This window comes from Etheostoma spectabile, chromosome 8, assembly GCF_008692095.1.
Source record: "Etheostoma spectabile isolate EspeVRDwgs_2016 chromosome 8, UIUC_Espe_1.0, whole genome shotgun sequence".
Taxonomy (NCBI): domain Eukaryota; kingdom Metazoa; phylum Chordata; class Actinopteri; order Perciformes; family Percidae; genus Etheostoma; species Etheostoma spectabile.
In genome coordinates, this window is record NC_045740.1 from 17143057 (window position 1) to 17155911 (window position 12855).

Here is a 12855-nt window from a genome sequence, read left to right on the forward strand (position 1 = left end):
TAGTGTTCAATTTCACACGTAACATTGTCACTTGGAGCAAATATCATCTCACACAATGTAACACTGTCCAACCTGTACTGGCTCAAATGATTACGGGCGACCATCCAATCTAATCTACTCTAATCTTATATTGAAAATCTTTTAGATAACAGAAGCTTATAATTTCTCTCGCGTTTCACTCTCCACAAAAGTCACGTCCTGAGATCGATAATGTTGTCAGACCCTTTCAGTATCAATCTGAGCCTGTCAGTGCCGGCACGTATTCGATCCCGCTCAGTACTAGACCAAATTTAAAGACCTTTGGTCACATCAGTCTATTAGACACAAATGCATGGGGAAATGGGGCCCAAAAAAACAGTAGTTACCCTTGTGAAGTGAAGATGTGACAAAATAAAGTGGTTTGTACAGGTTCCATGATAAAGTTAACAGTACACATGAGGTTATTCTTAAATGCTTAATGAAGAACAACTGGCAAACAATGCACCAGGTAAATAGAACATATATCCATCTAACTTTTAATTCAAAGATTTTTGGTCACATCAGTCTATTAGACACAAATGCATGGGGAAATGGGGCCCAGGTTGGAAAAAACAGTAGTTACCCTTTAAGTTGCAAAGAGTTACACGCTTTACACTAAACGTGAGGGAATCTTCTTGGTGATTTAAACATTTTTGACTTTACAAAAAAGACTAGGAGCGGCCGACCATGTCGTTTACTTCTAAAGGGTAGCTTCATGGTCCCTGAATTGGGACACAGCTTGTATCACTGCTGGCGGAGCAGCCATCTTACCCTCTCTAAAGGAGCCGCCAGAGCTCCAGCTTAAGGCGGGGCTTCCTTTCTTCCGAGGGCTGGTGTTGGATCGTCTCAACTTGCTGCTGTCCCGTCCCTTCCTCCCTCCTCCACCGCCACTTCCTTTATAGGAGCCAATGGCTGACAAAGGGAAGGACCCGCCCCGAAACTCCAGCAGATACCTGTCAATCTCTGCAGGTATAAAATGAAACTTCATTATCATTTAATGTCATACTTTCTTTTCTATTTTCCAACAGTTGGGTCCCTACAGCGGGAGAAACATGTAAATTAAGCCTTTTCATCGAATGTAAAACAGATTTAAATTTAGACTTCATTTGGAACTGAAAGGCATCGCAAGAAAAAAAAAAACTCCAAATACTCTGGGAATAGTCATTGACAAGGTCACAACACACACACACCCCCACCCCCACCAACACACCCCACCACCCACACCCCACACACACCCCCCCAAACACCCCACACACCCCCCACACACACCCACACCACAAACCCACACCACCACACACCGTGACGAGGCAGAGGGCAGCCCTGGAGCACTGCCTTGTTGACCAGGATGCTGAGGGCAGCTTTCACCACTGCCTGCTGGCCGGCACTCAGCCCACAGTTGCTAGGAGACAGTCGCTGCGACGACGGCGATGGGGAAAAGGAGGTGGTGGTAGTGGAGCGCTTGGCAGTTACCCGCGAGATAATGGCTTCTTCCACGCGGGGGACAACCACGGCGTTCCAGAGGCGAGCCAGCCACCTGAAGTGAACACAGGTTATAAAACCATTTCTTTTTTTACTATGAAATGTACTTCTTAGGCTGCGTGGACCCTATTGTGTTTGCCTGTTTTCTTCTTCTTCCTAAGAAATCCATGTTCCCATGCACAAAAACTCACCCAACTTTGCACATGAGTCCAGTCCTATGCTTAACTTAATCAGTGAGAGTTGTGTCCTGATGGTGGCGCTACAACAGCCATCTAAAATTCTAAATGTTAAAAATTCAAACAAATCAGCCATACATGCTACAACATCGCAACTTCTGCCAAACTGGATCCCCAATAGAGCAGAAACTATGCTATTTTAAAAGCAATTTTGAAGTACATGACTCTTTTTGCAAAAACTGCAAAACGTCTTAAACCTGTCTCCTACCACGTTTGTTTCAATTGACACCAAATTTGGGCAATTTCATCTTCAGACTGTCCTCCACAAATTTACCATTCAAATTTTGGAGTTATCAAAAATGTATCCCACAGCGCATTAACATGTTTTCAGGCATACAGTAGTGTAAACAAATACTGCAATTTCTTTCAAATCTACAACATTCAAAGAATGTTGGGATTTGTGGTGCAAAATTTCAGAATTTTATCTCAAAAAGTGAACACACACACACCTGACGACTGCCTGTGTGTTGTTTGGGACCACAGGGCAGGACAGGAAGAGCTGCGGGCCCAGCAAAGCTTCATGGGTCCCCAGACGGGACAGACAGGCGTTGAGCTGCTGCCAAACCTGGCTCACCCACAACACCGCCCGCTCCATGACGCCATCGGGCGACCAAACTCCCGTCCCCATCTGGAGAGGTGGAGGAAGAGATTCCATTTGGTTTGCTTTTGTCTACACAACTGGACTGAACTACTTTCAGTACAGTTGAACCAATTAAAACTGTCGCTCTGACAGCAAAACAGCTCTGGTTATGTATTCTGAGGATTTCTCTGTACACATTATTTATTTTATTTCAAAGTCACAGCACTCAATAAAATGCTTTACCAAACCATCTAGTCTTTGACTCTTTTTATCCATTTATAATAATCAAAGAGACAGTGGAAAGGACTTGATCCACAAGAAAAATGTAAATATCCAGGAAATACCAAACAGTCGAAGGAATGCCATATTTACCAATTATAGATATTAACCACGGAAGCAAATCCAGATGTGATTTTGATTACTGCTTGCTAACAGTGATCACAATGTGTCTGTCTCAAGCAGCTGCACCCAAACCTCACACTGACCTTATGAAGCAGCTTCCTGCTGAGGTGTCTTCCCAGCAGGCCGTGCAGCGGCTCCTGATCCCAGCGCAGCGTTACCCAGCGGAAGTGCTGCTGCAGGCGCAGCTCTGCACCCTGCAGCCGGGACTTGGACAGCGTCGCAATCAGGAAGCTGCCTTCGCAGAAGTGGTGGAGACCTGAGGGAAGAATAAAGAGGAGGGACGGGAGGACAGAAAGTCAATTTATTTCTTTCAACTATTCTGTTAGGCAACCACTTATCTGGTTTCATAAGATGACGCCTAAAGTCTCATCTGTTACCGGAGGGCTTTTAAACCACTAAGCCCATTCCACATACACAGACACACACACACACATGACTACACACACACACACACACACACACACATATATATATACACATATACACATATACATATAAATATATATATACACACATATATATCATATACATACATTATTATACAGTGGTGCTCAAAAGTTTACATACACATGCTTAAGTTGACTAAAAAGAGGAATAAAAAAATCATGTTTGGAAATTATTTTATACCAAATTAAAAAATGAGGTAAAATCCAACCTTTAAGGACCCAATTTTCTTTGTGAATGAATAACGTATTGTAAATAAAAATGTTCTTATTTAAAATACAGGGTCATAAGTATACATACCCCTATGTTAAATTCCATAGAGGCAGGCAGATTTTTATTATTAAAGGCAGTTATTTCCGGATTCAGGATATTATGCATCCTGATAAAGTTCCCTTGGCCTTTAGAATTAAAATAGCCCCACATCCTCACATACTCTTCACCATGCTTAGAGATAGGCTGGGATACTTTCTAAAAATCATCTCCAATGCAAATCAAAACCAGGTATGTCTAACTGAAATAAACCATGCCTATCCTAAGCATGTGTGAAGAGTAGTGATGATGTGGGGCTATTTTAATTCTAAAGGCCAGGGAACTTTACAGGATGCATAATATCCTGAATCCAGGAATAACTGGCCTTTAATAATAAAAATCTGCCTGCCTCTATGGGAATTAACATAGGGGTATGATACTATGACCCCTGTATTTTAAATAAGAACATTATTATTTACAATACGTATTTCATTCACAAGAAAATTGGTGTCCTTAAAGGTGGATTTACCTCATTTTTAATTAGGTATTAAATTAAATTGCCAAAATGATTTTTTTATTCCTCTTTTTAGTCAACTTAAGCATGTGTATGTAAACTTTAGAGCACCACTGTATATACATATACATTATATACATACATTATATATATACATACATACATTATATATATATATATATACACACACACTATATATATACACATACATTATATATATATATACACATACATTATATATATATACACATACATTATATATATTTATATATATATATAATGTAAGTTATATATGCAAGTTTTCCTTGTATATTTATCCCACAGGTTTGAGTTAATATGATTCAGTGATGTTTGCATGATATTATTTTGATCAAAGTTTTACATTCAAATGTAAAATCAGACACTAATCCTGGATATAACCTACATAAACATAATAACCCATATCTGAAATGTTGAGCAGGGCACGATACGGGATTATATATGTTGTAGAATATTTAAAGCAGAATAAAGGTGTTCTAGATTGATGATTGGAAGAGGAGATTTTCAAGTTATGTTAAAGCTGCATTAGGAACATTTAATGGATTTGGGTCCATTTTTTGTAATAAGTTGAACTGTATATCTCTTTTCCTCCACAAACAAATCAGCTTTGATTATGATACTTTTTTTGCATTTTAGGCCTCTATTTATGGGCGCCCGCTCTACCTGTTGAGTTACCCAGGTGCCCAGCTCAGATTTTTGTTTTGAAAATATCTCTCTCTCTCTCTCTCTCTCTCTCTATTTATATTTATATTTATATTTATTTTACTTTGGGTCCTCAGAGTAGCAAACACTGAGAATATAATATACGTTTGATTATGGTTCAAGTCCAAGCTGCAGCGAGTCGTACCGGTGTTCAGGACCAGCGGGGAGGCAGAGTGCCTGTTGTCCAGGCCCTGGCAGAGGTCTCCCAGCAGGCCTGTTAGGGATGAAGCCTTCTCCAGTCCCTCCAGCAGCACCACCACACAGTGGGCCGTGGTACCGGCTGGCCCGCTGACCCCCGACCCCACCGCCGGCACCAGGAAGCCTGAAGCAGGCAGAGACACGGGCCAACAGTGGGATGTTGAATATTAAAACAGTTAAAAGGGTTTCAGGCATGTTGTGAAAGTTGTTGTTGCGGTTTGCAAAGTGTACATACTGCACGTTGTTTTTAACAGGAAAGTGATGGTTACTTTGTCCAAATGTCCAATTCTAAAAATTTTAACTTTGATTTAATACTAATAGACAATATATAACTAAATAACATAGATAAATAAACATAGGTTAAAGTGGACTCAGTTCTGCATTACTGCTACTTTCAGTTTTTTGCTAAAATTCAACAAATTGCATGTTGACAAAATGAAAGGAAATCATTTCCAACATTCTTTTATTGAACAAATTGAACATTGATTTGAATATAAAAGGCAGCACTAAAGTGCAGTTTTCTACAGATTTCTTTCAACTAAACACAAAAAAAAATCTCCAAGTGTCTTTTGCAATATGTCACAGCCCTTCACGATGTGAATATATAGAGTTGGAGTGCTGTCAGCACAGAAAACTGAAAACAATCGGCGCTGCCAAAAACAGAATAAGTAATATTATATGTTGTGGACAAAAGTCATAGCATAATATGTCAAAAATAAAATAAAAAAAAATAAATCATAATATAGTTTGTCATAGAAAGTTGAAAGTAGAAAAAGTGAGAATAAGTCATACTACAATGAAATAAAGTCATGAAAAGTGATAGTATAGTTTGTCAAAGAATTCTTTAAAAAAAGTCAGCATAGTATAGATTTGAGTGGGCGGTGGGATGGAAAATGGAGAGGGAAAAATGTCATAAAAAGTCATAGTTTATTGAAATATTTCTGAATTTGTCATTCTATAGTTGGTTGAAAAAAAGTCATAGTTTATTATGTTGAAAAAAATCATAAAAAAGTATAATATACTATGTAAAGTATGTCAAAAAGGTCATAAAAAAGTCATAGTATAGTATAAAAAAGTATGATATGTTATGTAAAGTATGTCATAAAAGTATTTTTCAAAGTATGTTGAAAAAAGTTAGTAAGATAGTTTTCACAGGTGTCATTTAGTCCAACAAACCGTCCAAAACCAAAAGATATTCCATTTATTATCATAAACTAAGAAAATGACATATGGCATTTTTGCTTAAATGATTGATCGGAAAATAATTGATCTATCATAACAATAGCACTAATAATAACACTGCTGCTGCGGTTTAAAAAAAAAAATATAGTATGTCATAGAAAGCTTAAAGTAGAAAAAAATCAGAATAAGTCATACTACATTATGTCAAAATAAAGTCATAAAAAAATGTCAGCATAGTACGGATTTGAGTGGGGGGGTGGGATGGAAAATGGGGAGGAAAAAAGTCAGTATAGTAAGAAGAAAAATGTCATGAAAAGTCATAGTTTATGGAAATAATTCAGAATTTGTCATACTATAGTTGGTTGAAAAGTCATCGTTTATTATGTTGAAAAAATCATAAAAAAGTATATTATACTATGTAAAGTATGTCATAAAAAGGTATAAAACGTCATAGTATAGTATGTCGGAAAAAAAGTCAGTCACAGTATACTTAGTAAAAAAAACAGTAAAGTATGTTGAAAATTAATTTTTAAAAAGTCACAGTATAGTATGTTGAAAATTAATTTAAAAAAAGTCACAGTATAGTATGTTGAAAATTAATTTTAAAAAAGTCACAGTATAGTATGTTGAAAATTAATTTAAAAAAAGTCACAGTATAGTATGTTGAAAATTAATTTAAAAAAAGTCACAGTATAGTACACCATAAAAAGTATTCTGTTGTCATAAAATGTCAGAAAAAAGTCATAACAAGTCATAGTATATAGAATGTCAAAGAATTCATTAAAAATCGTAAAAATGTTAAAGTAGTTATGTCCCAATTAAATTAGCGTAGGACTACAACTAATGATTATGTTTATTATCAACTTATCTGATGATGATTCTTTCATCAGATAGTCGATTCATTGTTTCATCTAAAACAAAATGTTGGAAACCAGAGAAAAATCAATCACAATTTCCAAGATAGTTTTCACAGGTGTCGTTTAGTCCAACAAATCGTCTAAAAACCAAAAGATATTCCATTTATTATCATAAACTAAGAAAAAAACAGTACGGCATTTTTGCTTAAATGATTGTTCAGAAAATAATTGAATTGATCTATTATAACAATTTTTTTGGGGAGCTTTTTTGGAAAACAATTTGAAAAATGTCACTGCTGTGCATTTCCATACAGTGTCTGTGTCTGTGTCTGTGTGTGTGTGTGTGTGTGTGTGTGTGTGCGTGCGTGCGTGCCTGCGTGTGTGTGTGCGCGTGCGTGTGTGCGCCCGTCCCTACCACAGGTGATGAAAGTCTCCAGCAGCTGCTCTTTGGTCAGGCTCTCGTCCACCTCCACCCTCACCACGTCACAGCCGAGCCCCCCCATCTCCTGCTTGGACTGGCGGAGAAAGAGGGAGAGGGAGCACGTTGTCATGGAAACAGAGAGAAATCTTCTACTACTACTCTGCGCTGGGAGAAATGCAGCAACATAAGAATTTGAATGAGCACAGAGGGCTTTTCCACGCACATCGGAGAGAGCAGTCGACATGCAGCTGAAGACATTTCTCCTCCTCCTTCCTTCAGTTCTTTTTAAAGGTGGAGTATATCAGTAAATACACATGGATCCCATCATATGGATATAGTACTAAACTGTGGCAAAACAGATGACCAATACAGATGAGAAGAGAAATTTTAAGTGTGTGCGGGTGCGTGTGTGTGCGTGTGCGTGTGTGTGTGTGCGCGTGTACAGAAGCTGTTATTCTCGGACTGAATTAATACTAATTAAACGTCAACTATCAGTAGGGCTGCAACTAAAGATTATTTTCATTGTCTATTAATCTGTTGATTTATATTAATCTGCTGCCTAATCGATTAGTTGTTTGTCTATAAAATGTCACAAAAACGTTAGAAATGTCCATCAGTGTTTGCCAAAACCCAAGATGAAGTGATGTTTTTCAACTTTTCATAAAATAATTCTCAAACCAATTCATCGATTATCAAAATCGATTTCTTTAATATTTGATACTGAATGGATTAATCTTTGCAGCTTTAACTATCAGTTTAAAAGACAGCCAACCAGCTCTCTTTTAAAAAAGGTCTGTTTCAATAAAACCACTGTGTACATTCCAACATCGAATCATTGTAACCTCAGTTTGTTGATGCGACAACGCGTTCTTTATCTGCTAAGATCAGATTTATCAGATGCCTGCGCCACTGCAGAAAAACCATTTGTTGCCTTTGCCATGGAAACCCTCGAGACTGAAGAGGAACAGTGATTCTAACAGCATGAAAACAGCACTGAATGTGCTCTGATATTTACAGCACAGTAGGTTATGAAATGAAAATATCATCACTATTGATTTATCAATTCTGCTGGCCGAGTTGTCTCACCGTGTTGTGGTGAGATATTGTGGTGCTTTGCCGTTTGCATCCAGTTTCTGTATCATTGCATCACACTGTGCAACAGAGCCACATTTAAATTTGCTTTAAAATAATATTAAAATAAGTGTGTGTGTGTGTGGGGGGGGGGGGGGGGGGGGGGGGGGAGGACTTAGGACGTTACAAAAAAAAAAAGTAATCTCAGAAACCTCCAGTGTGAAAGAAGTGAAATTAGAGGGTTTTTCCATCTTGGTCTGGTGCTGTAGGACAACGGATGAACAGTGAGTGGATTGTACAGACATCCCTTCACCTGATTGGACGATCACACCACTCACTCATACTCTATGGCAGGGGTCTTCAACAGGGGGTCCGCGACCCCTAGGGGGTCCGCGGATGTACTGCATGGGGGTCGCGAAAGTTTTGGTTGATTAGACTTTTTTTTAATATTCCCCCCCCCCCTTGCAATTTTTCCCACTAATTGAAATGTCTTTAAATCCACATTAACATGAACTCAACACACTGTAGTAAACAGATAAATGGAGGCAGAAGATGTCTTTCAGTCATCAATGCACACATGGCACTATAGGACCAGTTTGATACAACACAATTTTATACAATATATATAATTAGGGGGTCCCCGCTCCATCTCGCCATCAGTTTGGGGGTCCTTGGCCTGGAAAACGTTGAAGACCCCTGCTCTATGGCATTCGGATTTTGAAATTGGAAGCCCTCAACAGCTGTTCTGTGAATCTGTCCCAAACTATTTCTATATTATTACTATAATGCAACATTAGTTTCAGTGCATTTTATTCAGGGATGCACCAAAATCCAGGACTTGGCTTCGGATTCAGCCGAACATCACAAAGCTACGCTGGTCGCCGTAGTGACACCGCCCTCGATCGCGGGAAGGCGTTTACGAAGGTGGACCGGTCAGCGCAGCAGGCTGGGAGAAAGTGAAAATGGAACTCAAGCAGAAAAAGGGATGTTCGGCAGTACTTTCAGTCAAAAGAAGGTGATTCAAGTCGAGCTACACGTTGCAATGCTGATTTGTCTCGCGGTGGCGAGGACACTAAATGAAACATTTGAAATATGTATGACATATCTGAAAGAATACGAGTTGTGCATGAAGGAATCTACAGACAACACGCAGCGACTTCAGGTACGGCGAAGGCAGGCCAGTCCCAGACAGGACGTCGTTTACTTCATCAGTGTGTTTACTGTGTTACTGGACTGAGGGTGGGAGGAGGGTTCGATATTTGGTTTCGGCTTCGGCAGAATCTTAAACAGTGGACTCGGTATTCGGCCAAAACCCCCAAAATCTGGATTCGGTACATCCCTAGTTTTATTTCTTAAAAACCTAACCAGGGACTGGGTCTTTACATTTCATTTGCTACAGCTGGAAGTCCTACATACATCGCCCCAGTGTCGTTGCATTTAAATGTAACAATGCGTATAACACTTGTATCGTCCCTGTCATATAAAAAAAATAAAATAAATGAAACATTTGTATTCTTATATTTGAGCTTTAGAAGGAGTGTCATCCCTCTTAGTCTGTGTGTTTCCTCAAAGGTTTCAAACAGAACTATATGTGTTAGCTACAGATTTATTTATGTATCTGCTTGGGATGAATGCTTCCCTTGAGACCGCCATGGCCGACCGGAGCTTTCTGGACGCACCTTGATGCAGCGAGCGACCAGACTGGCGATGTACTCCTGACAGCTGCCCTCCAGCCCCTGAAAGATGAGGTTTCCATACTGCTCCACCTGGACCACCGAGAGAAAGAATAACGGAGGGATGAATTAGTTCATTAATGAACTGGCAAACAAAAGTGTTAATAACAAGTATGATGTGAGAATACGTGTGATGCTGAGGATTTGTGGGAATTGTGGCTCTCCTGCTGCTGCACTCTTTGATTAAGAGTTAGGAGCCTAAACCAAATACCTGAAAATAAATATAATATGTGATCATGAATGGATAAATAAATAAATAAATGAGCAGTTGTAGTAAAGACAGAATGAATTGTGCAGAAATTAGCCTGTATTTAGCTATGCTACATTAAATAGTATCTTTAACAGGTTTACTAACTCGCTCTTATCGATACGCTGATTTATAGAAATCAATAGTAAGAATAGAAATATGTTGGTAACAACTTCACAAAGACAAATTGTTGCTAACCTTCCTCCCTAATATATTCTTGTAAATAAAATACTTGAGTGGAAAACAATACATGGATTTATTAATACTACAATAGTAGTGTTAACTTCCTGAACTCAGGTGCATGCTACAGCAACGACCTGAGCTGTGGAACACATTTCACTGTCAGACTCGAGTCGCTGTGGATAAAAAGCATCAGCTTACTGTCAAAAGAAATATGAATCAGTCGTGAAAAGTGGGATTTGAAACGGTTCCAGATGCTGCTGGATCCATCTGAGCCCTGAGATGCTTCGTTTTCCTAGTGTGCGCTGTCGTCCATGTTTCTCTTATCTACTTGTTCTATTGTGTGTTTTATTGATCTCAGGTAATGGAAACTGGTCATCTTGAATCCCTTCACAGCTTCACCTCGACATAGCCAGCAGGGGGCGCTGTAGCACTTTATTCCTCTCTTTCATCTGTCCATCACTTCATCTCTCAGTCTCTTTCTTCACCATTCTCTTGCTGCAGTCTTCAAGCTTCCTCGCTATTTGTCGACATCTTACTCATCTAATCCCTAATTCCCCCGCAGTCCTTTGTGTGTGTTTGCGGGCATGTGTGTTTGCATGAGTGATCGAGTGTGTGTCTGCTTGCATGAGTGTGTGTGTCTGCATGAGTGTGTGTGTGCGTTTGCGTACCAGGCGGACGTAGTTTTGCAGCAGAGGCAGGGGGAAGAGGTATTCCATAGCCAACTCATCCAGACACGACTCAGACAGACCTGTCAAAAACACACACACACACACACACACACGCACACACAAAAATCCGCTCTGGTTTACATGCTCAGTGTCAGAAACCGACTGCAGCGAGCTTCAGTGACATCACACAGACGCAAACCTCAAGGTGCCCCCGTGGTTAGACTGTACTGGGACTTTGAACACCACAACATTCAACAGCTGTTTGTTCTGAAGATGGAAGGACTAGTGTCAGCCATGACCAGTCACTCGCTCGCTCACTCACTCGCTCGCTCACTCACAATGCTAATCGGTGAGTAGGGTGATTTATAGCTGTGAGAGGTTTTCCTCTGCTTCCTGAGGAAATCAAAAACACTAACTCATCCTTCCTCAAAGATTCTCATTAAACATGATTTTCAGATTGTCACAGAATCATTCAAACAATTATATTTGAAAGCTGTTATAATTAGGCTCCATACACTGGTAAACATTAGTTTAGACGCTGATTAATCTCATTTCCAATCTTCCATGTAATTAAATGTGACAATATGATGTGTTGACTTGCTTCTAATGTAAATTAATGTTGCAAGAATCAAGAATTATTTCCCCGATACCAGATGTGTCTGTCTTATTCCAGTTTGTCCTTTAATGTCCTATTCCTTCTTTACAGATGCCGTTTCTAAATGATTCCTGACACTCCTAAAACTTTAAAGCTAAATAGGATTTTTACACAGTATAAATGGCAACACTAGCAATGTCTTATTGCGTCAAAACATCCATTGCTTTTCATGTAAGACGGCACGTCTACAGCGCCTTGAGATGCGTCATGCCAGGTTTGGTGCACGTCAACTTGCATATTCATAGTTTTATTTACATCCATCAACACGTGTTGGCTCCATAGTTAAGCAGTCATTTTATTATTTTACACATTTGTCTTATCTAGTGTCTATTTTATCAAATGTAATGGTAAGGTTTTATTTTACAGGTCTGTAATTTCCTAGTTTTCCGGAAGGGACTGTCATTTTTTTCACAGATTATGGGAAAAATTGAGAAAATAAATTCTTATTGAGATTAGTCCGTTTTTAGGATCCATTTTCTTGAGAGAAAACCACAAGTAGATTTAAATGTGGTATTGCAAACTGTTTTCTTCATTATGTAGAATCTGTACTTTGTCATTTTAAAAATCCACATGAGCTGATCTTCTGTGCACTCACTACAAGACTCCCTAGATTAAGTTGGCAATTCATTGAAATGAACTAATTGAAGCCGTATGAAAACTATCGCTATTTCCTCTATAACTAGTCCTGAATTACCAGGAGTTCTTCCCAGGAGCCGTCCTAGGAATTTCGAGTTACGTATTTGTCTCAGTTTTGTCAAATTGGCCAGAAAGAGAATAATAACGATGTGTGTGAGTACGAGTAATCTACCATTTTCTTTATGCACACTGTCTCTTAATCAAATTCCAATAAATATTTGATGAATATGTTACAGCTGTTACAGCATTAAGTAATAGATTTCTTTCCACTGAAGCCTGTAAGTGTTGTGAATGTGAGACAGACAAACAAGCAGAGGGTGAAGACCGAAGCGCTAGTCAGA

At 39.0% G+C, this 12855-nt stretch overlaps 1 protein-coding gene across 1 annotated transcript in view; it reads right to left on the minus strand.

The window, feature by feature from the left end:
• The window catches only part of cttnbp2 (cortactin binding protein 2), a 96255-nt gene that overhangs the window by 4853 nt on the left and 78547 nt on the right, over positions 1-12855 (minus strand). The window contains exons 12-19 of the mRNA XM_032522888.1: positions 11224-11303; positions 10072-10158; positions 7316-7415; positions 4809-4985; positions 2799-2971; positions 2183-2361; positions 1317-1552; positions 790-981 (exon numbers count right to left, since the gene is read on the minus strand). Coding sequence (XP_032378779.1) covers positions 790-981; positions 1317-1552; positions 2183-2361; positions 2799-2971; positions 4809-4985; positions 7316-7415; positions 10072-10158; positions 11224-11303 — 1224 coding nt within the window. The remainder of the gene's footprint in view (positions 1-789; positions 982-1316; positions 1553-2182; positions 2362-2798; positions 2972-4808; positions 4986-7315; positions 7416-10071; positions 10159-11223; positions 11304-12855) is intronic.